General features: G+C 37.5%; 1 protein-coding gene across 11 annotated transcripts in view; it reads right to left on the reverse strand.

The window, feature by feature from the left end:
• Positions 1-26,143, reverse strand: part of NFIB (nuclear factor I B) — a 148,379-nt gene extending 122,236 nt beyond the window's left edge. For 8 of the 11 annotated variants that reach the window (XM_040089361.2, XM_040089358.2, XM_040089357.2 and 5 more), the window contains exons 1-2: positions 25,823-26,130; positions 18,973-19,504 (exon numbers count right to left, since the gene is read on the reverse strand). In XM_040089361.2, the coding sequence (XP_039945295.1) occupies positions 18,973-19,504; positions 25,823-25,852 (562 nt within the window). In that variant the 5' untranslated portion in view covers positions 25,853-26,130. Of the gene's footprint in view, positions 1-18,972; positions 19,505-25,070; positions 25,191-25,822 lie in introns of those variants that run through there. The other 3 variants (XM_040089351.2, XM_040089360.2, XM_040089353.2) reach the window with 2 other exon arrangements.
• Between the last annotated feature and the right edge of the window lie 368 nt (positions 26,144-26,511).

The raw sequence follows: 26,511 nt of genomic DNA on the forward strand, positions 1-26,511 counted from the left end.
AGAAAGTGCTAAGACTTGCAGCCGGCAGGTTGGAATGCAGCTATACCTTGCTGAGTACTGCTTTGACACAGAATTCCACACTAAGCATTTCAAATACCACTGTGCACCACAACCTCAACAGGGCAGAAGATCCTGTTGTGCTTAGTGCTGAGCTGAGGCACAGAAGGATGTGGATCTCAAATACCTGCATTGCTTCTCCAGTCAGACACCCAGTTGCAAATCTGTGTAAAACATTTCTAGAAGCAGCAAGAAAAAGGTAGCCTGTTTATATGAAGAGTTTTCACTTCACTTAGATAGTCAGGAGATGGCATTTAGAAAGTGAAATATTGCAAAACTCTTTTTGTATCCCAAAGGTGATCACCTTTAGCAAGAGCCCCATAACAGGGCAGAATGACAGGAGATCCTGTTATCTTAATAACTTAACAAGGTACAATGAAGAGGAATGTTATTTCTCCTGAGTTACAAGAGAACAATATAGAGAGCTAAGGAGAATGAGACAAGGAATCACAAAATAAACAATGAGCTATTCTTCAAAACTAACTGATTTGTGTCCTTCTTGTTCAGAATCAGTTATACTTTGTTCCCATGCAGTCCCAATCTTCTGTAATGTATTTCCAAATTCTGGCAAGGATTGATTTAAAATATCAGAAAAAATCGCAAACCAGAACAAAGTCCAGTAAAATTTAAAAGAATAACAAACATTTGTTACATTATTTAAACTTAACCTTACACAAACAAAAGACAAATTCAGACCCTAAACAACTTACATTTCTTGGGAGTTGAGACAAGGGAGGCAAATTAAATAGTGTGCACAGTTACATTTCAGTAAGCCTCATCTTTTACACTTGCTATTTTAAATATAATAATTCTGCGTAATTTTAAAAAAGCAGGGAAAAAATTGCTGACTGAACTAATTACCACTAGCAAATGAAGATGACAATATCTCAATATAGAAAATCGATACCAGTGCTTGCTTGATATTTTCTTAATATAAATAAACTATCCAGAGATTTTGCATGTCTTTTTTTCCCAAAATCTTTCATATTAGTATATATGAAAACAAATGTGTAAGTTATTTTCCTCTCAGTTTCAAGACCTGCTCCCTGGCAGTGAAAATTTTGTAATTTCAGTTGATGCCCATCTCCATTCTGCTTTTTCAAACATAGTGTAATAGATTTATATTGCATATTTAGCATAAGTTTGATCTTCCACAGAGCTCAGTATAAAATCTAGAAAAGACTCCCTAAAGCATATTGTTTCCTTCTCAAAAACAATTGCTTCTAAGTAAACTAGTACATTTAAACTCTCATTAAAAAATCATTAAGAGTATAACTCCTAATTATTTCCTAAAAACATGAGGGAAAATATGAATCTATGACAGAGAAGGAGGAATTGTGATAACTGCAGAGATACAGGTAACATAGTAAAAAACCCTACAGTAAATATTTTTCCCCTAATGAAAAGTATGCTTAATTATAAATCTTGCACATTGAAGGAAACTTGACTCATAATAATCAGAAAAGACAGGGAGACAAAAAGATGCTGTAAAGTTACAACTTGTGAATGAAAGCAACACCTTTGAACACGTCACTTTCTCAAGTAACTGCACAGAAACTGTATTTATATTCTAGCTGTTGCATATCTATAAAATACAGGTCCCTCAAGCCTTGCTTATTAGACTTTGAATACTATTTTATTCATTTTACAGAGGTGAAAGTATAAGCATTAGAAGCCTTCAAAATTAACAGGACATTTTACAGGGATTTGCAACTATGTAGAGGAATAACACGTCTCTGGTCCACCAAACCTGCAGTTGCTGACAGCAACCGAGCGCTGTAGGCATTTTTGAAATCTTGTTCCTTTTTTCTCATTGATCTGATGACATGAGTAGCAGTAGCTTATTGTCCATTACACAGCTCATGGAAATCCCAGGCCATGGTCCTTGTCATGCGCAGACTGACTGTAAATTTTAAGTGCAGGGAATCTTAAGCATGGATGAAGTGCCAGAACTATTGTGTATGCACTTCATTATTGATACAGACTCCCTTTGTTTTTGGACTTCAGAGAGATCTTTAACCCCAACACTTCATGGTTCAACTGACCTGCCAAGCTCTTTTGCTATTCTTTTCTACAGCTATTATAACTTCTGTGCTACAAGGGACAATGAATGATACTTTGTCCCTATCTTCAGCTGCATAGCCCAAGGAATGCAACAAGCCGACAGGAAATACCCCACCACTATGAATCCACACACTTCTGCGTGCTATGAAACCAGACCTACAGAAACTGGGAGTCAACCAAGGTAACACAGCAGTCTATTGTCTCCTTCCAGATCTCTTTGTACATATCACAAAAGCTACTGAATTCCAGCTGCAGCAAGTGCTACCACAGCTATGCAAGTGTTCTCTGTTTTTAAAGGAAAGCAAAGGAACTGAACTTCGCTTGTTCCAACATAGCCATCATCTGCTTCTGATGTTCTTTTTTAGTTGCTTGCAGTATTACCAATTGACCATCCACACTTCCACAGCGAACGTCAGGTGTACTCCTTGACTGTAGTACTTCAGTTAATACAGCCAAAGCAGCATAGACTTCAACAGCAAGACCCAAAATACCTTAAAAATTTACTAAAGACATTTCTTTCTCTGCTTCCAAACCTCTGAAAGATGGTGATAGTCTTTAACTTACATGCCAAAAGCCTTTTTCAGTATCTAAACTTATCTCGACATCCGCAGTCTGGTTCACAAACTTCATACAACATGAGTGTAGAACAGCAGCAACCATACATAACTACATATAGAATTTTCCCAGAGTAAATACAAATATGCAGGAAGGGAAGAGAGGAACAGCATATAATGAGAGCTGTTTTTGGTAACAGTCCACTTTATAGCAACAGATAACACTCTTATTATTTTGCTGCTTTTTTTAGTCCAGATAAAATATTTCCGCAGAGTTTTCTTTAACAGTCATGAGATTATCACAGTTGGTGCAACAGATGTTGGTCCCTAGGAAGAATGGCCTGATCCTGTAAAACCTGCTTTCTCATGTGCAGGCTCTTTGAAATCAGTGGGATTTATGTAAATAAGGATTTGCAGGATTAGGTTTACAGTCTAGGGAGTCTGCAGTACTTCAGTCATACGTGTTCTAGTTTTGTTGCCGGGGAACTCAATACACCAGAATAGCTCCTGAACAGCCCTTTTAAGAACATTCTTTACAGAGGAAGTATAAATCTGAACACAGTCCTTGCAACATGAATCCAGCATTAGGACTTTGAATTACTGTAAAATAATTTGGCTCCTGAGCCAAATGAGAGTCAAAGAGAACAAATGAGATCCATAATAACTTACCAAATATAAGAAGAATGTCCCTCACATTTACAAACCTGGGGAAGGAGAGCAAGAAACATCAGAGATTCCTTTTTCCTTCTTCTTCTTTTTATTTTTTTTTTAATTGTTCCTAAATGGACACAACATTCTATATGTATATTTTCTTCTTCTAGCATCAAAAGCCAGAGCTACAAACATTGTGTATACAGTAACTTAGGGTTACTAAGGAGGCAGAAGAAGAGAGATTACTATTCAGAAATCAACAGACCTGTCTAGTGCAGGGGTTGCAAAACTAATCCTATTGGAAATAGAGATGGCATCCTCCACCACCCCCTACTCAGACACACTCTTGGGTTCTCCTCATGTAACCCCTGCCCACTCCACCCTAGCCCCATACCCTCTCTCTTCCCTCACCCCACCCATTCCCCACATCCACACAAGTTGTGGCAGGAGTTGGGTTACTGCTGCAGTTTTCATTGGCAAGGAGGCACAAACAGCTCAGAGCCACGTAGCACTCAAACAGTGACAGAATCCAAAATATCTGATATGCGAACAATCTGTGAAAGCACTCTGTGAAGATAGGAAATGCTGGCATATTTATTCACCACTGATGATATCCAAAGAAGCAGTTACTCTACCACTCAGCTGTCTGCCCCTCAGGCAACAAGAAATATGTCAGCATGGCACTGGTGGGCCTCACCTTGAATCTCATGTTCAGTTTGGAGCTACTATGGTGAATACTTTGAGGTGCTGAATCGAATCCAGGGAAAGGGCAAAAGAGATTGTGAAAGGTCTAGAGAAAATCTTCCATGAGGAGCAGTTGACAGAGTTAGCATTCTTTATCCTGGATATAATAAGGAGTCTGAGAGGAGAGTTTAGTGCTCTCTCTGTAACTATGTGAAAGGAGATTGTAGCCCAGAGGTTGTCAGCCTCCTCTCTCAAGTAATAGAACACAGGGCAAGAGGAAATGTCCTCAAGCTCCACCAAGGGAGGTTTATATTGATTATTATGAAATAGATTGATTACCAAAAGAGATGTCAAGCATTGGAACAGGCTGCCCAGGGAAGCGGTTGACCTGCTATCCCTGGAGGCATTGAAAAGAAGAGTAGATGTGGCACTCAGGGATTAGTGATGAATTTGGTGATGCTAGGTTACTGGTTGGATTTGATGATTTTAGAGCTCTTTTCCAATTTAGGAGAATCCAGGATTCCATGTGCCTCTTTCAAAGAGGTTATGTGCTACCAATGATAGAGAAATCAGCAATAAAAACCAAAGGCACCTTCATCGATAAGATGCTTAATAACAAGGATGTGTACCAACCAGCATGCTTTCACACTGGAACCAGAGTATCAAAAACGTCATGACAGGCACAGTCTTATGCATAAATTATTATTATTAGAAAATAAAACACACATGTAAGAGATGAGTTCAAGTTAATCTTATAGTTACTCCAGTGGGCAAATTTTTCCAGACTAGATTGACATCATCCTTTAGGGAACCCAAAGGAGCAGTTCACATAAAAGCACGTGAAGATGCCATATTAATGAAATTTTTCTGCTTTCAGGACCCCCATGAGCTTCCTCATACCTCACCATGATGTCTCTGGTTATCACTGTATTGTTATAACATGTAGACAAACCTTGGCAGAATCAAATTTTAAATTTGTATAGTATTTTTGCAATTTTTGTACTGCGTGTAGATTAATCACTAAATTCTGTTCCATTCATTTTGACACCTGTTTCCAGGGAATTTACCCTGAAAACCAAAGACTTCATAAAACATTTGTTAAAGATGTCAGTAATCACTTTTTCCAAAAAAATAACCTGTAACTATCATTATTCAGCACTCACATCCACATGATCTAATACTGCCACTTTATAATGTCTCAACTGCACTTTTTGATCTCTGATAAAGGTGCCTATCAATGGCAAGAGAAGTGTCATGAGCACAGAGAAGACAGAATTATACTATAACATGGAATTTTTAAAAAATCTATGTATAGCCTTTGCTGTAGGTTCCTCACCAGATGGAATAAGGAGTTCTGTGTTAATGCTCATCCTACTGTGAAACACGTCAGCAAGCCCAAGTTACCAATAATATTGCTTGAATTCTGACAAGGTCAAACTAGCTGGACTATATATAAAACACTTTTATCTTACTGCAATAGGATAATGTGTTCTAAGACTATATACCACAGGAACATAAGACTCTTCTGCTGATTTAACTTAGTCTCAGAAGCTTATGTTCTGTAGCATGCTTCAGGTTAACTACAGCTGAACAATGCAGAGCAACACAGGACTCTAACACAGCACCAAGTGAATTAATGTGTCCTTCTGATCAAAAACTATACAGACTTTGTCTCGAAAAGCAGTTAGAAAACTGCAAAAATCTGAGAGAAAGTTCATGTGATTTTAGTTGCTTATTGTTTGTGAAGTCAAAGCTCAGAAAAGGAAGAAATTTGACTACTGCATTAGCACCCTGAAATTAGAAAGAATATCAAGTGATCACCTGAACCAATTCTCTGCTAGATCAAATTTAGGTATGTCATCTTGGTAGATCCTCCCTAAACCTGTCCTTGATAAAAGTCCCACATCATTATTGATTTTTTCTTGAGCATATTCTTAAGTGACAAAATGTTGAGTCCCTACTTTTTGACCTACCTAGAAGGAAGGCTAATCAGAAAATCAGAAAGTTTCTGGCAACCTCCAAGTAATTCACACTTTTTTTCCTCATGTACACAGAGGAACCAAAGCTAGACAGCATTGAAAACTCTTACTAGTTCTTCCAGTTAGATGCAATTAATAGTGTGTGGGTCATTCCAACAACTATTGCAACTTCATTGGAACTAGGACTTGGTTCACACTACTGAATGATCAGTATAAGTATTTGACTCTATGATGATTCTCATCCTGAACCTGAATTTCATCTTTGAATGCACATTCTTTATAACACAAAAATATTGAAGGACAAATAACAGATTAATTGCTGGCCCTAATGCTGTGTTTGTGAGTGCTAAGAAGCCATTCCAAATGTTCCAAAAAGGATTAATGCAGTATAACAAGTCTATTTAATTACTGAAAGACCAGTGATCCTCATTTTACTATAAGCAGCTTTTCCTTTATTTGGAGGTTGTAAATAGAACAAAATCACTACAGAACAACTATAATTCTTGTCCCAGAATATTCAAGTTATAACCATAATATAATGAAAAAATACACTAAAGGCCAAGAAGGACCACATACACTGCATTTGTGTATAACAAAGCAAGATCAGGACATGTTTTAAAATACTAACTATAAAGTGCAAAAAACAATTTCATGCTCCAAATCACAATTTGATATGTTTTCTTAACTAAAAAAAATGGCAGCAATTAAGCCAGTTAAAGTAATTACACATAACTTTAAAATAAATTTACTTGGGTTTAATAAAACCAACTAATTTTGTGGCTCCTACAAGATAAGCCTCTACAAATGACTGAACTGCAGGCCGTAAACTCACCTATGAATGAATATATGGCAAAATCACAACCTTATATCCTTTAAATTCTACATGTGAATCCCAAAGTCCAATCAATTTTTCAATTCTCTTTTCTGCACAAGCTGGTTGTTCTTTAACTGGAAGTTAAACAATAGAATAAGTTTTGGTGTTAACCCTTGGTTTGCTGTAAGCTACAGTGTTTCAGCATCAACTGGAAAAATGCATGGACACACTTCATTTTTGTAAATTATTGCCACTTCCCACTCTCAGAAGCAGACACAGTAATTTTGTAGGTTTTGGTAACGGCTAGCTAGCTACCAGCCTTGAAATATCATCATAAACGAAGGAATGAGGAAAGCAGTGACTGAAGGAGTAAAAGTAGATGGCATACTGAGTACAAAACACACAGGTTACTAATTACTAAAGCTCCTAATTACTTAGGAGCTTTTCACTACAATCACTTGAGGCTTCAGGAAAAGCTAGACCCTCTAAGATGCAATTCTGGACTAAGCCCCAAAAACCAATGGTGTGACCCTCAGCTGACCCTCAAATCAGACTTGTCCAAGTCTGGGAGATGAAACAGGATGGCCAGCATATTCCAGACCCAGGTTCATTAGCCTCATGTGAGTTTCATCTCACACCTCACCAAATTCCTGACTATCCATCCTGAGTATGGGATCACAGTGAAGGAACTTAAGTGTTCTTGTGGCCCACTTGACTGGGAACCTGTGATGAGAGCAGAGAGAAGGACGGGAAAGCACACTGAGCTCATAGGCCACCCCTGCAGGCACTGTCCTCTTTGTTGTTGAATGCTGATGACCGTCTCTACAATTGTCCCATAATGAGTGCATATTTTATCTTTCTGGCTGGAATATATTTTTGCTTCACTGTCACAGGGCAGGGAAACTCAGAGAGCTGTCTGTGCCATGTCCCATCCCCAAGAGCTAGCCGTGCCCAGAGCTCCTGCTGAATGAAGCAAGGGTGACATGGAGGAGTGCTGCTCCCACAGTCCTGGTCCCCTGTCATGGGCCAGCCCCACTGCGTGATTTTGCTCTGACACCCTCTCCCACGGATCAGTACCACCGCAGGGCTTACAGGCAAGGAATGTTTTGTGCTGGCCCTCCCTGCTTGGGCAAGTTTCTTTTGTCTGGGCATGAGAAATCCGGGTCCAACATTTCTTTATGATACAGAGCCTTCTTGGGGGCTGGGCACCAGCACATGAGTTTTGTTTGCAGTGGAATACATAAAGGTTTTAGCCAGTACTTATCTCAGTATTTATCACAATCCTCACTGGGCCAACACTAAAGCAAGTGGTGCTCTCTCTCCCCAGGTCCAGAGACACAGGGATATTAATTAACTTGTGTGCAGTCACCCAGGGAGACAACGGCAGGGTTGGGGACCAGGGACAAGGATTTTGAAGTCCTTACAACTAAACATTGAGTCATACTTTACATTGTCATCACATGATCGTGTTCAAGTTCCTTGTATGAACATTCCCACCCTCTTCTTCCAGAGGAACTATGCAACTGCAATTAGAAATCACACCTAGCTTGCAGAGTTTCACACAGAAATAAGAGGTTTCATCCTATACAAGTGCACAGGAATGTTGTATGCAAACACACCATCTGATTTCTTTTTTCTTCTTCAAGAAGCAAAAAAAAAAAAAAAAAAAAAAAAAAAAAAAAAAAAAAAAAAAAAATTTACAAAGAAATCAGCTGTACTGCAGAAATACAAACCTACTCATGCTGTGAAAATCAGTGCACAATGCTGTGAAAGAATATGGGGTTTAAACTATGTCAATTTGATTCAATAAATCCACTCACATGAGCAAAGTCTAAGGCTAAGGACTAAAAATAAGAACATACCAATTATCTGATGACCACAGGAATACAAATTTATTTGTTTTATAATAGTACCAGTACTAGCCTATAAGTTTTCTTAATCTAGCCACAGTTTTTTGACAGATACAGCCCCTGATTTTGAAAGATGCTACTTCCTAGAACAGTGTCACAATGCAGCATATGATTAGATGTAGCACCCATTTCAATTAAATAAAGTGTCCCAACAGTCAAATTGTTGGTAGTTACGGGATGCACAAAGTCTACAACAAGAAGCTGACATCTGAGATACTGATAGTAGGCAGGTTGTCAGGGTAAGAGTCCAATGACGGTCCCCACCAAGAGTAACTCTTAAGGACAAGTAACTTCCACAAGAAAGAATGCATTTCACTTTTTTTTTTTTTTTTTTAAGTCATATAAAGATTGTTCTTTCTCCCTTTTACAAAGTTTAGACACTGCATCAAACATAGTGTTTAAAGACCTTTGTGTTAGAAACCACGACTGCTCTTGAATCAAGCTAGGTCTTTAGAAATTAATGTTTTGGTATTAAAGAAATCAATAACCTCTGATGATATTGACAGGAAACACTCCTCTACTTCACACCAAAAAAATCTTGATCAGTCTTGTGTCCTAAAAATTGAAATAATGTGCATACTCATTAGATTTTAATCACAAAATATTTTCAAAGCAGAACTTTCTTCCCAGCACATCCCACCCAAACAAAGCTCAGGGTGAAATGGGATTGACTAAGATGGAAAGTGTTTGCCCTTGAAAAAAGCAGTAACCCCATGCACCAATGCACAGCAGCCTGAGAGAGTCTGTGGTTTTCCTCCAGCTCCCAGAAATTCCCTCATTACCTCTTCTACTATGAAGGGCTGTCAATTTGTCCCCCTCACTGTCAGCAGACAATAGGTGGTGACATCAGGAGTACATCCAAAGGAGGATACAGATGCTCTGGAGGGACACTGAAAATCCACTGGGGTGTAAATTCAGGGCTGAGGTCTTCTTGTCAGCAACTACCACAAAGAAGCGGAGGAAGTGGCACGGCCACTGAACAATGGAGAGGTCAAGCAGTTCACAGCCATTTCTTGACCCAGACAAACCAAGGTAGAAACTTGGCATGGGCTTAAGTTACAGCCCAAAAGAATTGTTTTAACAAATCAGCTTTGCTCAATTAAATCTAACAAGATGTGTTGCATCACATAGCAGGGTTCTTGACATTGAGGCCAGGGGCTAAGGCCAGCCTCATAAAACACATCTTTTAACGTGGCATAACAAATTTGAGGTAATCCATTTAGAAACTGCAGATGTCAGGGTAAATTGTCTAGATTAGGAGAAATTTTTGCATTTTTAAATCAGGAACACCGGAGTGGAGATATCCCTTCAAAAAGTCTGACATCATTTTCAACTGCACTACTCAGGCAATGGAAAGCTCATATTGCAGTAAGTATATCTGCTATCTTTCAGACACAGTGCTATCTCTCAGACACAATAATCTTCTAAGAATTTCTCTGTTAACCACTTCATTAAAAAATGCTTAAAATGGTTTGGCAATTCATCAGCAAAAAATATATACTCTGTGAATAATTTTTTTTCATTTAGTTTCTAAAGGCATTGAGTTCGTAATTACTGAATTCTAAAGTATGCACATTGTTTTCTTTCTTTTTTAAAGTAAAATATATAAATCTTATGACACCTCAGAACACAACTTATGAAGGATCCAGGTGACTGACTGGACATTAAAACTGGACTGGGTTTAAGATAAATAGATAACTGTCTTTCAGTTGTTTGAATTGATCATCCTTTATGAAAGGATGTGTGTTATGAAAATATTAACTCAGGTTAATATTGCTAGGAGATCAGGAAGTCAAATACATAAACAACATGTTCCAAACATAGATACTCAAAATTATCAGTTGTCAAATAATTACAAACAATATAGAATAAGCTTACCTGTGTACATCATTTGCCTCTAACAAACAATTGCAGAACTTTTTCCTAATTTCTCAACAGCCACACCAAGTTTCTCAGAGTTCACTACCTGTTCATTTTTGCATTTGGATTTCCTGTTCACTTTCTAAGGAAGAAAATTGGAACTATTCTGATCAATTTCCATAAGTATTTTTTTCAGAGGGGAAATAATAAGAAGCCCACTTTAAGCCACAGAGATGTCTTTAGTGAAGCACCTATATGGAAGGACACTGGAAAACAACTTTTACTCCCTTTTACTCTGGAGATGAGCAGTTACTTAAGTAAACAAGTGCAAGGTTTCGCTGAGAGAAAAGAACACAATGAAGGAGATTCAGCTACGCTTTCACACTATCCCACATCACAGCGAATTCTCCTTTTTTCAATTCTATTTCTTGGAGCAAAAATAAACAAACATGCAAGTAGTTTAAGAAATCCAAACACCAGAGGAAGTTAGGAGCAAGTAAGGTTAAAATACTCCAAGGTCTCTATAATTTTAAGTCAACTTTCTGACTTGAAGAGGGACCTCATATAAAGCGGAATGTAACACACAAGGGTCATAGGGCATGAAGGCAAAAGCTCCAGTCCTCAGGCTATCTAAAAACATTCAAAACACTATTATTGATAAACACACTTATTCTATCAGCCCTTTCACAAAATCCCCCTCAAACACCAAGTCTGAAGTGCTCATCTCCCATCACTCTTTTTGGAGGAGTGGGGGAAGGGGGGGTCCACAGACAGACTGAAACAAAAGTCACCTTCCAATGCTGAGGTTCCCAGGAAACAGCTAAAGAAATACATTTTTTAAAAATATAAAAAACACAATATACTTCAGAAAAGGAAAGAATTCCCCTCAGAGGAGAACTGAGTGTTGTCAATAAAAACATGGTGGGGGGAAAATATAAACAACTGTGCTGGAAGGATGCTTCCAGGTTCACACACAACTCATTGCGACAAAACAGTACAATAGACACACCAAAACGAACTCTGCTTTCTCTAAGACAAAGCAGTAATCTGATATTTACTTCCCTTTTACTAGCTTCTGGGACTTTCAAACCTCTCCTTATCCAGGTTTCAATGTCCTGAGCCAGGATTTTGGAAAAACTTTTTAAAAAATTCCACCAGAGTCTCAAATTACAAAAATAGAGATACAGAGTAAAATCATGAAACCTCCCTATAATGATAGACATATTGTTTGACATCTATCAGACAAACTGGATAGTAACAGAGACTTTCATCCCTTTTCACATTCATTTACTATCTGAAAAGTAGGTGGTCATAAGGAGCCTTCTTCACCCCACAACGGAAGAAGCAACCCTATTCAGTTAAGATAGTCTTTTAACTTGGTTTCAGGATCATCCAAGTCCAAGCAATTACTCCAAAGAAACATTTCACCTTGCTGTTGAGACTGGAAAGTAACACTTCAGGAAACCTCTTGAGTTACTGGGTTTGGCAGTGTGGACCACCATTTCAGAGGTGATCCTTGACATGACTATGCTACTACACTAGCCACAGGGAAAAGGAGAGAGAGGAAAAGCAGGGGAAAAAAGGAGAGCTAGATAAAGAAGTGGGCTTGACAGCAATCTCATGCAATTAACTTTAAAATCCAACCTGTAGTGGCATTTAGCTTTTCATTATTTTCATTATTTTCATTATTTTAATGAAATTTTCACAATTACAGTGAATTCAATATGCATGAAAATTTAAGAAATTTAGAACATAAAACTCTGCTTTAAATTGAGGTATTTCCTTTATTAATTAATGATCCTGTATATTGTTTAGAAGAATCCTTTTTGTTCACAGTATTATTTCTGTCTGAAACTACCACAAAGCAGTAATTTTCTGATTCCTTTTCAATTCTTTTCTTTATTTTATTCCTTCTTGATTTTGAACTTAATGTCATTCATAAATGAACACTGAACTCTATGTTTTCAAGTAGTTGAACGGAATTTATTTAAACTGAATTTTCTTTTATCTTAAACACAATTGATGTAATTTAACTCCGTGAAAATTACTCATCTTAGTGTATCAGGTAAGAAAAATCATGATGGGGTAAACGCTCATTCCTGAAATACACAAAAATTTAATTCTTGTTAACAGAAATACTAAATATGGAAAATTCCCTTTTTTTTTAATGAACCTGCCATACGACCGGCATTCCTGCTCTGAAGAAAACTTTTTTAAATTAAAAAGAAAAATTTAAACATTTTGAGTTCTTCAGACTTATTGTCTGAATGTCTGTTCACATATAAATGTTCCAAAAATTTGGAAATTTCTAAGTGGCCTTTCAAAATGTTTCAGCATCCTGCAGCTTCATAAACAAAGTAACTATAATAATCGATTGAAAAATATTATTAACTCCATACAGACACCGAAGTAACCTCCATTTCCTAATGGCAAATGTCTTTCTTGCCTATAATTTTCAGTGCAATAGGGACAGTAAACAAAATAGTTATCCAAAATTTTACATTAGAAAACTAGAAAATAATACAGTGTCTTTTTCAATTGACACAATTTTTTTAATTGCGTCTTCTGAACACCACGACAGACTGGAATTGTCCAGAGCAATTCAGATTTAAAAAGATTGATTATCCTCTATGAAATTTTTAAACTACTAAAAGCTGTTCTCATACTAGAGCAGATAAAATATAAACTTCTGGTTCTGTACTGGCTTTCTGTTTCAAAATTGAGATTTAGACAAGGGGATCACATGCCATTTCACTGTGCAAGAAACAAGGTCCTAGAACATACAGAAGCCTGTAGGTACAGTCAGTAATAAACTCTATTTCCTGCTGTTCCTGCTGTAACTCATAATTTGCTATGTAAACTCCCAACAAATCACCTTGCACTTTGACATATCCTTCTGCAAAACAGGAAAAATGTTCCACTGCATGTTCTCAGGTAAAGTATTCAGAAGGAGGCAAATCATTAAGGCTAAAAGAAGTAGAAACTATCAGGAAAGAGTTGACTCATCTAAGCCCCTAATTGCTTTTTTATTAATTGTATGTGGAATCATCAGCACACAAAAAATGCAGACTCTAATCCAAAATCTATCTGGGTGGTGTGATATTTAAGCATGCGTCCATAACATGACTTAAACACGAATTGCTTAAAACATTATTTTGAGTATGATTTTAAGTGGAATTTCATGTAGTCACGGCAAACTAACCAAAACAATTTTATTATCTTTTTAAAATATGAACAGAATGACTACACAAGAAATTTTCTCTACTTACAGAATGAAAACTAAAATGTAACATGAAAACTACTATGCAGACCTCTTTCAAAATCTGAGCTCCCTCTAGACATAAATTCATAAAACTCAAAAAGCTTTATAAAAGATTGAGCCATTGATAAACCCACCTACTCCTGCAATTCAGACATACCACGTCTGAATAGAATTAAAATCCCTTCTGGAAGAGGGAACGTTTTTCAAGTAAGACAAGGAACACATGTTGCCAGGACTGTCTGAAATGGGAAAGTGATATCCCCACTTGGCTAGATATTGCCAGTTTGCTGGCATTAAGCTAAGAGCAAAAGAGTTCCAGCTCGATGCGGCAGCAGCAGCCTGCACCCCAACTGAGGTTATCTGCAAGCACACTTTTTAGCAGTGTGGATGCCACACCAGGTGTGCCCTTGCCCCCTCCCACACCCCCCCAGCAGGGCAAAGCACCTACAGCAGGGCCAGGCACTGCCAACCTCCCCAGCACAGGACCAGCCCAGCACAGGAGTCCTGCACAAAAAATTCTCCTCTTGGCCAGTCAGTGCCCCTCGCTCTTCTCTCATCTTTCTCTTGTTTTCTTCCTTTTTTTCCTGGCCCAGCACCACGCCCCCTCCAACCCTCAAGAGACAGGACACAGTCTAGCAACTCAGGGACTCACATAGGCCAGGCTTCCTTCTGTGCAGCCCTTTGGGTAGAGCTCCTAATCCTTCTTATTAATTAAAGAGATAATAGCAGTTAACTGGAAAGCAATATTAATGTTACCTGTCTAGGAAACTTCCAAAAGAAATGATTTATTCTTTTTGCCAACTTCCTGATAACAAAGTCACACAGTTGGAGTTGCGGTAGCATCTTGATGGTGTAAGAAGTTAAAAAACAAAGAGTGCCCAAACATTATGGGACTAAGGACATATGTATCTATTTTCTTCCCCACTCCTTAGATAGTTTAAAAGATCCTCTCCTCCTTTGACTCCAGAGTTTATTAACAGCTGGGAAGTTGGCTCTCCCAATTATATCACCCTTACATAAGGACAAAGGAGAGTGTAAACAGTAACATGACTGTTCAGAGAAATGTACTCTGAGAGACACAGGCACTAAAAACACTTACAAATCTTAACATTTACATGTACCACTGCTTCAGTTCTTTAAACTCTCAAAGCATTTCCCAAGGTACACTATGCTTCATTCAGTATATGTTGAATCACCTAACATCAAGCTTGCATCTTATTTATACTGGGGGGGGGGGGGGGGGGGGGGGGGGAAGAAAAAAAAAAAAAAGTAGCAGAGATGATGAAGGAATTCAGAATTCTGCTGACAAGACACATTGCTATAGACATTTTATGTTTTAGGGAAAAAAAATTAGCTTTTTTTTTTTAATTAGTCACCGTAAGTGTAAGTAAAACATTTATCTGAAGGAGAAATTTATATTATTTTGGTTCTGTTGCAGCAAACAAGGACTGCAGCTTTCATTCACTGATTGTCAAAAACTTTCCAATGTGCCCACTGCAATGCGGATGCCAACCAACGAATCAAAGGCATTCAGCAACTAGACAAAGAGGGTCTGATGCCAACCTCGGTGCCACTGGCAACCATTATTGGCATCAAGCACATTGTCTGTCTTTTTTTTCCCCTCTCCTGGCACTCAACAAACAAAATGGCGGTTCTTGTAGCAAGGGGAACACAGCATAAATGCTGCGCTGAATCAAATACCATCAAATGATCTTATGGACTAAAATGCATTTCATACCAAATGATAGACACTCTCTGATGCTGACAGGAAAACAAACAAACAAACAAACCAACCAATTCTATCAATAGAAACAGTTTCACGACATTCTCAAGTTTGGGGTTTATAAACAATATGTGCGGGACGCACACATGCCTCTGATATGCACAACAAGCAGAGCCCAATAGAAGCATGTTATGATTAAGAATTATTTTGATGTTAAACATTGATCACAGTGTATACTTCACATTTTCCTCCTCTGTTTCAGTCAAAGGAGCAGCATTGCAACATATGTCAATCCTCTTTTATGTCCTTTTTTTTTAAGACTATATCAGAAAGTGAGTAGAGGGGGAAAAAAGATGCTGAATTTTGAGATGAGTGAAAAATGACATCTGAGGAAGTTCATCAATGATAGAACTTCATAGATCAGTCCTTATTTCTTCTATCAAGGCAGACACAGAAATAGAAGCTCTTTTTGTTAAGAATTGAAAAGATTATTGACACTTCTAGATCTGGAAATTGTCAATATATTGTACTATTACTCTGCACTGCAATGCGGATGCCAACCAACAAATCACAGACATCCTAGGCTAAACAAAGAAGGTCCGATGCCAATCCTGGTGCCACTGGCAACCATCACTGGCACTCAAACTATCCTTCCTCCTCTTTTTTTCCACTAATCTTCTATTTTAAAGCAACCAAATAAGCAAACTACTTGGCCCCTTTATTCATTTTAAGTGCTAATTCCTTCTTCATATTTCGTTCAGTGATTTAATTGTTTCTGTGTTTCCACTTAGTTTTTACATGGTGCTATTAAGCGTGTTTGTATGTTCTGAAAGATAAATAAAAAGCAAAATGACATATGCATAATGCAGCTTTTTTGGTTGACTTCATGCGTATCTTTCACAAAGCCTGGCACTCTTAATCAAGTACACTACAAAGCACTGCAATTAACCTGCTTTCAATGAGTATAGAGAATCAAAGTTTGAAAAAATGGAAAAAAAACACAGACAACTTAATATGATTTCTTCAAGAAGAGAGCCAACAGACGTTAATGGAAGATTTACAGTAAAGCAGCAAGACAGATACAAAGTAAATGCAGTTAGCAACAAATAAAAAGGTCTTCTAAGAGTGACTTGGTATATAGAAATTAGCCAGCTTCATTTTCAGTATATTCTCAAAGTAGCATTGTGTAACTTTGAAAGTTATAACATTAATGCATGCTTAACTTCCTCATTTCCAATTACACAAAAGTGTTGTAAAAAAACTTGTATTCTCAATACATTTAAATCAACAAAATCAGTTATGCCCTGCAATTCCTTTTCCCACTTCAAGTTACTGCCTTTCAACAACTTATAAGTCAACAGTGTGTTAAGAGTACTCTCATCCCAGTTCCTTTGGCTCAAGAACTACTTACTGTTTTGCCTCCCTTTGTAGTTTTGACTTTTAGAGACAGGTAAATCCATAGAATTAATCAGTAAGCCATGAATTATTGCTATATGCTATATGATACATATATATGCTATATGCTACGTATATTGCTATATGTATTCAAAATATAATTTGATTTTTTTCCACAAAAAAAGAGTTTAAAGGAACAAATTATTTGTAATTAAGCTATTTTATTTAATGCTATCAAAGAAATCTTTCTTCTTATATTTTTTGGGATCAGATTTACCAGATTCCAGCTACCAGCTACCTAAAGTTGCTGTAAAATACCTGAATGTGTCTACTGCTGAGGAGAGACAAAAAAAAAAAAAAAATAAAAACAAAACAAAACAAAAAAAAACAAAACAAAAAAAAAAAACCAAAAAAAAAAAAACATAGTAGTGGGGGGGGAGGGAAAGCCAATTTTTTTCATAACAAATAATCAGCAAAAAAGAACCCGATACATACATTCACAAAAACAGTTCTTCAACTGAATGAGTAAATGCTAAAAGAGAATTCACTTTAAAAAAGTTTTTCATTGTGCATCTCTCCTCTTAAAAAATGATCATACACCAAATGAAGACATGTAACCTTACTTTTTTGTTACTAACAAAATAAATACAGTTTGTTTCCAGTTAAATCCCATAGTTATTTATCAGGAATCACATAACAGACTTCCACCTGCCCTTCTGCAGGCCATTTCTACCTACTACCAGGCCAAGTTGTGAAATGGCCCACCATCTGCAGATAGATAATCTTTCCCTAGCTGAAATCTGTGGCTAAAAAAGAAATGCATTATTACTGCTGATCAGCAAACATTACAAAGACACTGAGAAGATGGTAAAATTACCAGAAAGAACCAAAATTACCCGAACAGAGAAAAAGTATTCCAGAAAACTTACTATGAGAGAAAAGAAAAGAAGAGGGGGGAAAAAAAAAAAAAACACAACAACAACAACAAAAACCAAAACAAAACAAACAAAAAAAACCCAACCACAGCAACAACAACAACAAAACCCCCACCTTTGTCTACTCACAGCCATTTACAATTTTAGGGAACTTGTCTATGGGTGTTTTTACTGAATATGCAATACATGAAATATATAATGTCTAATAGGTTTTTCCCCCTCACACATGATTATCAGAAGCTTTATTTTTGTTTGCATTCTGTGATACTAAGTATAAGAACCTTTTCCATAGAGCTCCTGCAATTTTCTATATTTCAATTACCTGACAAATAAAAGTATATGAGAGTGATTATGAAAATATACTCTTCATAAAAACTTCTCAAAGTATTACAACCTAGATCTTTGCTTTAAAGCTCAGATAGATAAGATGAGCTATTGATGTAAAATATGAATAAAACCTTACATATTGTATGCTGCAATTCTAACTGGAATTTACAAGAAATACAGCCATGATAAAGTATTTTCAAGCTTTGTTTCATAGGTATGAGAAAGTCTACAATTGTTCTTCAGGGTGATAGCAGAGTCATCAGTTTAAGGATTACTTATTGTTTATTTATATCTACAAAGAAAATAATAAATATTTGTAATATTTATTGCAACTGTGCAATTGCATATACCTGCATCTTTTTGTTAATAGTACTGGGGTGGGGAGGTTTGTTTTGTTTTGTTTTTCTTTAAAAACACAACTTGAAAACAAGAATGTTTTCTGAAGTCACAACAATGTATTGTCACTTTTTCGCAAAAAATAAAAGGCAACTTCAGTGGAATGAAAGTATTGCCTTGTTGTGTGTCTCTTTCTTGAAAGAGGCACATATGTCAATTATGCATGTCACACAGGTCTGCAGGAATATGTGTGTGTTTAAGTACATACGTATACATGCTGATTTACAATGGATATGTAGCCACATTACATCTATAGACCACAGAACAATGTTTCACTAGAAGCCAGCCCACAGGGGAAACAGGGCTATCTGTAGTCAGAGTCCTACATACTAGCATAGAAACATGACAATCTGCTTCCTACCTTGCTCCTGAACGTAGTATGCCAAAAACAAATCAAGCTCCTTGACTGATACTGTTATGTGATGTGGCTGGACGCAAAGTGCTGGATTTGTGCAATGTGGGGATTTCATGAGACGTTCTCCATCTGTACTTTCCAAGGGGATGCCTTTGAACAGGATCACCATGACTAGATCCAGACGCCAGACTTTGTCAGCCTGTCGCAGGCAATCGATTCTCCTAATCTTGCCCTTCTGGTCAGGATTGGACAATACACAGCATGGGTGCTTCTTCCCAGTAACTGTGAGCACAAAATCCTCCCGGAACTCTTGACGAATATCTTTGCGCAGCTTGGCCAGGAGCCTGGATGCCCACTTCTGTTTAATTTCAGGCTTTTCACTAAGTAGCTCATCCTTGACTGCTCTTTCCTCATCCTTTGACATTCGTTTCTCATGTTTTTTAAAGTACTTGCGTTTTCGAGCCTGAAGATTGAACCAAGTATAGGCAATTGCACGGACATGTGGAAGAAGTGCCTCAATGAACGGGTGAAATTCATCCTGTGGAAAGAAGTGAAGGAAAAAAAAAGAAGAGAACAAGAAAACTCAAGTCAGCAAGTTCTCACTACCAAAGCAGTATCAAGAAACATTTCTGAAATTTCATCCTTAGTGAAATACAAGCTGAAGAGAATAAACGCTTAAACACGTAAATATCTGCATAACACCTTTTTTGAAATAATTACTGTTGTCAGGCAACAGACAAAAATTACACAGAGAATCACATTTTTCCTATATTTCATTCTTTGAAAGAACCATGTGAAAATTTTATTTTGTACTCCTCCCATCACTTCATCCCACAATGCTGCAGAGACAACATAATTTAAGAGATGCTACAGAGATGTTTTGTTCCTAACATTTAAATATTTGCATGAACAGCTAACATCAAGAAAACTACCATTGCGCAAAGAGGACACTACACGGTTTTAAAAAATCTGAGCAGAAACGTTCAGAAGGCTGAGGCAAATGCCACAGTTCATTTCTCTTCTCTGTGGCACAGAAACACAAAGCATATACATGCTCAGTGCAATGCCACACAGTTCCCGCTTTTGGAGCATGCTCTCAGCAAGAGACTGCTGGTGGCACAAAGAGCATGCGCCATTAAACTTGATCCATTTTCTTATCAAACATCCAACATTCCAGCACTGAAAGAGCACCATTCCAGTGGTGGTAACTAGAGAAACTAGTATACAGTAAGGAAAAGCCGGCAAAAGACACAACATGTCATATAAAAATCCTGAAAAGAAACTTCTGTACTTTCAGCTCTTCTCGCTTCCCTCCCACCACCCCCAAACTCTGTAAAATTAAGACTTTATGAAGGTGAGAACAAAAATTACATTTATGTCCTTCCAGCAGTTCTACTGTGGATTTTGAAGCCCCACAGAGTCAGTTAATTTGTTAACTCATCACATGAGTGTGGAAATTATTTTAAACCCCTCAAAAATCAATCTGAGGTGTACAATGAAAAATGGCAACTTGGCACAAACTTTGCATTCTTTGTGTTTCTGCATGCTGTGGCAAAGAGATATTATGAGTCCACCGCTGGTCCAACGTTGCTTTTGTGAAATCTATGCAATCTATGTACAGTTTCAAAATATCCCTTTGTCTGGCTTCACCTGCAAATTATTATATTCTTCCTAACAGCAATATGGATTGTATTAAGGAGGTAATGCTCAGTTGTTGTCTATAAGCATATCCTATAGCAATTAAATTAATTTCGTTTGTCTGCTTAAAGTACCATCCTACACATCCATGTTAATATCTAAATAGATCTTCCCCAAAAACTTACTTTCCATTAACAAGTCTGCTGTTTAAAACGCTGCAATCTGCTTATCAAACATTACTATATTTTAGGTTGAAAGGGAGACCTTAGGGGAGGTATCTTTCTTCCTGTGTGCAGGAATATTTAGTTTTAAATACCACGCAGATTGCTCATCATACTTAGTGGCACAGTGTAATCAAACTAAAACTGAACCTTTTTTATGCAATTATAGTCAAGAATACAATTAACAAACTACTATTTTAGTTAAGCTGCTAGACAAGGAATGAATTATGTTTAATCAATAGGCTGATTGACTCCATTAGGTAAAAATGATGAAAGTATAACTAATGGTCTCAATTATGGAGTGCAGACTGCCATTGCAGGAGCTTCAGGCAAAGAATTCCATACTTAAATCTCTGAATTTTAAAAAAAACTTAAAATCTCCTGAATCTTGCAAAACTCACTAGATCTAGTTACCTCTCTTTCCTAACCATCCTTAAATCAATCAGAAAACAACAGAAAACAAAACAAAAGTTACAAGCAGTTTACCTACAATCGCATTGTCTTCATAGGAAAAAAGAAATATTAAGCAAAGGGGGGGAGGAAAGGAAAAAAGAAGAACAAAGAAGAAATATAGGAAGATACTTCAGGACATAAACAATTTTATTACATGCTTGATGCTTGACAAGACCTGCAAAGGCAACAATTAAACTGATTAGTAGTTTGCAGAACAGATTTGAACAATTCTGGTACTATACTGGCACATAAAACTAGGCTGTGGAAAGAGTTAAACCACAATCTGTTCTTTGTGTGGGAAGGCAGTACTGCTCTGAGCAACCACAGCCCATGATAAGACTTCCCTATCTTCATATGTATTCTGATGCCATGCTTTTTTTTCCTTTCAGTTATAACTTCTAAAGAAAGTTTATTTTTAATCCTGCAGAAGTCATCTTAACTGAAGTATTCAAATAAAATATACTTTTTTTAATTAATGGAAGCATAAAGTGTTAAATCCTCACAATTCATTTTAGTCTGGATAAAACAGATTTATTACAGATTTTGAAAATTTTAACAGCTGGGGCTAAAGGTGGGGTGAAGGCAGGTGGCTGAAGTGCTTTGGGAGAAATTAATTTTTGTTTCAATACAGTGATTTCCCCTACATATAAACAGGCTTTGCAATTTATAACTTAAAATGGCAATAAAATAAACATGGACATATTTCACACTAGTAGAATACTTCACATCTAGCTTTAATTTTTGAAGAAGAGCATCATAAATTATGTTAGCTAGACTATGCCTTGAGATAATGTATATAGTATTAACAATAATAACTTATATAGCATTTTATATTTATGAAAATTTTATAGAGAATTTCACTGTTTAAATTACAGTCTATAGTAGTTGAATGTTTCCCTTTCAAAAAGTGGGAGAAAAGACCCCAAAAACATCCAACCTTTTAAAAACTGTATTCAGGTTTTTCTTTCACAGTATTGTTAAGTCCTAAAGATATAAATGTAAGTGAAAAGTGTAGAGGAGAAACACAGCAAACATCCTGTTTGAAAACAATTTCACCAGATTTTTTGAGCTATTCATTGTGCATCTGGAGTATTTTCCAATAAAAATACTACTTGACATGGGGAAGTGCCCATAAAATGATCTTAAATGGACATTTGCAATTAATCACACACATTCTCCACCAAATCTCCTAAAAAGATAGCTACAGAATTTCTCCTCCTTAATATTCATATAGACAATAGTGAATTATTTTTTGCTTTTATGTGGTACTTGCTTTTGCGTCACAGTTGCTCTTGCAATGAAGTGATTTATAAAGGTAAGATTTTTAAATCTCATGTCAAATAGCTCAGGTGAACCATTCTGCACTGGCAATTTAAATTAAAATGGAAGTTACTATATAACATCTATGTAGCTTGTAAAGGAAGGAAAAAATAGCAGTCATCAAATGACGACAGGCCAGGTTTTCTTTATTGAAAAGATAAAGAGACTATGCAGTGCTCTTCTCTTATCTTTCGCTATTAAACTTTGCATCAGTCCATGAAAGTTCAAAGTGAGGACTGTACAATAAGTACATCAGGCAGAAGTATGGAAATTTTATATAGAAAACTTAATCTACTCAAGTTCCCTGCAAGGATTTTCTCATGGCTAGTGAAAAAACATATAGGAGCAAAAGAAAATATTACATATTCTGAGATTTTGGACTACTGTAACATAATAAACCATGGCAAAAATATCACAAGAGTGCATGCACTAAAAGGCATGCAGTAACTCCATGCTATTCATGCCTCATCAAGACAGATAAATGCAGTTTCCACTCAATCCAAAACATAGAGAAAGAGGTATATGGGAAAGAGAGGAAGGGAGGCCCCAAAATTAAATTGCATTTGGTAAGTTTTCTTCTACTTTGGAGTTATTTTCACCCACCAAAGTTTTATTGTAAGTGTGATGAGTAACACTCAAATTGCCAAGGTTTGTCTTAAAGCTGTACTTTGGATTTTAGACGTGTTATTAAAACATGCTTCAGCGCCGTCTCGGCACAAATGGAACTGCCACTTTCATAAGTAGCTCTGTCCAAGCAGGTGTTCTGTGTTTACTTTTACCAAAATATTTCCTTCTGAACATATACTAACACAGTCAATGTCCATTGCAAGTGTTCTAGAGATAGAGAATGCAATAAAAAGAACAATTTTGGCAGTAATACTTTAATGCAGTTGTAACTCAAAGTGAGATGAATCAATTTTTTGCTTTAAACAAATAAAGAGTGCAAAGTATAAGTTCTCATTGCTTGTGTTGTTTTAATTTTTAACCTATGTAGAGAAAAAAATATTTATAAACTGCTCTTATCATTCCAAGCAGGTAGGAAAAAAATCCAAACTAAAATCAGTTTGCTGCAACTACGTCCCATGTATGTATCACCAAATGGGAACTGTCTCTGCATGGTATATTGTAATATATTGTGGAGAAAGTATCAATGCACAAAAGCCAGGAACTGCTTTCTTGGGTTAACAGCAGTAGAAGTACAATATAGTATTTTTGCATACACCTGAGTGCAGCATTTTAACATAAATTTGTAAAGAATGAGGAAATCTATTACATCAATGAGTCCAAAAAGAAAACATAATGGGAAAAAAGAAAAGAAAAGAAAAGAAAAGAAAAGAAAAGAAAAGAAAAGAAAAGAAAAGAAAAGAAAAGAAAAGAAAAGAAAAGAAAAGAAAAGAAAAGAAAAGAAAAGAAAAGAAAAGAAAAGAAAAGAAAAGAAAAGAAAAGAAAAGAAAAGAAAAGAAAAGAAAAGAAAAGAAAAGAAAAGAAAAGAGGGGAAAAAAAGTCATTAGCTTTCTAAACAAGATTAATTACCACAGTAAAAGAGGTAGTTGTGAAAATTTGTATCTCAAATGCAAAAACTGCTTTCTGAAGTTATACTCTCAGGTTTGTATTCTGATGCAGAGATCTTATTGCCTGTCAATAATTTCACACGCTGGACAGCCTACACAGAATTAATTTTTGTAACCACAGATTCCATGTTAAGTAATTATTTCTATGTGTGTAGCTGCAAGCATGTGCATACCTGTTACACAAAATGCCTCCTATGTTTCTCTTTTGGAGAAGAAATATCTCAATAACACTTTTTTCCAGCTTTATTCCACTGCAAATCACTGAAAACATCCATATCTAAGTCAATCACACTTAGATGCCAAACAAAATATAAACAATAAAAAATGTGTCAGCCAAAAGACTGCAGGACTGTGTCCAATCACTGAATAAGCCTTATCATTGTTTCCATCTTCAATCGCAATTTATGAATACTTTAGTCCTTTCTAATTACAATGGTTTGTAACTGCGGAATAACTTAAATCACATTTATTCACGGTACAACTGTATGTGCATGGTTGGCCTCTCTGTAGCAGCCTTGCAGCAGACCTTACTTTCGCACTTTTCTGCTTCTTTAGCTGTTTGCTGCACCAATGTGGGAGCAAGCAGTTATCGCTTAATCTGTTTACATCACATCCTCCTAAAACAGACTTTTTGAAAGCTGAAAACTATCCCCAGGCTTTGCTGACCAGGTTTACCGTATGAAACCGGCTCCGGTGCCCCGGCGCCCGCTCGCCGATACCGTACGCCTGGCGAGGACGCTCCAGGGACACCCAGAAAACTTCCGAAACATGCTCCCCAAGCCCCTCAGGTTTCAAAATCTGAGTTTTGCCGCGGCGGGGACCCCCGCTCGGACTGCCCCCGCCCGCCGCGCTGTCGCTGCCCCCCGCCCTCCGCGCCCCGCTCCGTGGCCCCGCAGCGCACCGCGCCGACCGCCGCTCCCCTTCCGCCGTCCCGGTGACAGCCGCCGCTCGGGATCGAAAAGCAACCGCAAGCGCGGTTGTAAAAAAAGGATCGGTCTTTCCCCGTGCTGGGGAGAGGGCACGCTCCTCCGCCAGCACCACAATTTAGCGGGGAGGAGGAAAACACCGTGCCCTTGTATAACCGAACGAGAAAACACTGCAGAGCTTGGTCATCCCCGCTCCCATCTCCCTCATTGTTGGCAGCCTGCATATTATTAATTAAGCATAAGACAGGATTACTTCTCAGTGTCCAGTGGTCGTGTTTTGTCAAAAAAAAGCACTTTTCCTTTCAAACCTTTCATTAGGCTGTATGTAAACAGGCGAGCTGAAAAGAGTGCAAGTCGTTTGATTCCAACCAAATCAATACTTCTCAAACACGTTTCTTTAGCATAATTATGCTAATTTCTACTTTGTTAACCTTTGACTTCTTATGCACCAACAATTAACAGTATTTGTCTATGGGTGACACTTTGAATGGATCTCCCCAAAACAATGGCGTGGTACAGTTTATTCTCTAATATTCACTCCTGAGAGAGGAGTTTGGATCTGACAAGCAGTTACGACTGTGCTTTAACCCGTTATGACTACTAGCAATGACTCATTAACAACCCACATACATATAAAAATTAAAAAAAAAAAAAAAAAAACACCACCAACCAACAAACACGTGAAAATAAATAAATTAACAAATAAATTAAATAAAAGCGTCTATACCTGAGTGAGACAGATTGGAGAATACATCATGACTTCGCTTTGAGAACACGCTGCCCGGAGAGACCCTAAGAAAAGCCTCAAAAAAGAATAATTTTATCTATTCATTTTACAGTCATCTGAGACTCAAGGAAGATGAAATCAATCAGGACGGGGCTCTGTTCTGGATCACCACAACTTCACAACAAACCCCAGTCCTCCTTAAATAGCCAAAGATTCAAGTTCACTCCGTGTGCTAGATTTCCCGGGGTGAAATCCAATCTACACTTTTAACCCTCTTGTAGTCGGCGGCGCAGGAATCTTGCTTTTGCTGCTGCTGCTGGTTGTTTTGCAGATGAGGGGGGAAGGACTCGGGGGGGTGGGGGGGTGGGCGGGAGGATTTTTTTGTTGTTTGGCTTTTTTTTTTTTTTAATCCTTTTTTCTTTTGACTTTTTTTTTTTTCCCCCCCCTCCCTTTCTCTTTTTTGAGGGGGCCGTGGGGGGTGTTTTTCTTTTTTCAGAAGTTGGTGGTGCTGCCGTAATAACACGACAGTGTCACCACGCTTTCGAAAGTTCAAGGTTATAGCCCAGAGCCGAGCAGGAGGCTCCCGGACAGCGATGGCAGGCGAAACTCCGCCGGGCGGTCGGGACTGTGCCGCGGGGGCGCGCCGAGGCGGGGGCGCGCTCGGGCGGGCAGAGCCGGCGGTGAGGCCT

Source organism: Hirundo rustica, chromosome Z (genome assembly GCF_015227805.2).
Source record: "Hirundo rustica isolate bHirRus1 chromosome Z, bHirRus1.pri.v3, whole genome shotgun sequence".
Classification (NCBI taxonomy): domain Eukaryota; kingdom Metazoa; phylum Chordata; class Aves; order Passeriformes; family Hirundinidae; genus Hirundo; species Hirundo rustica.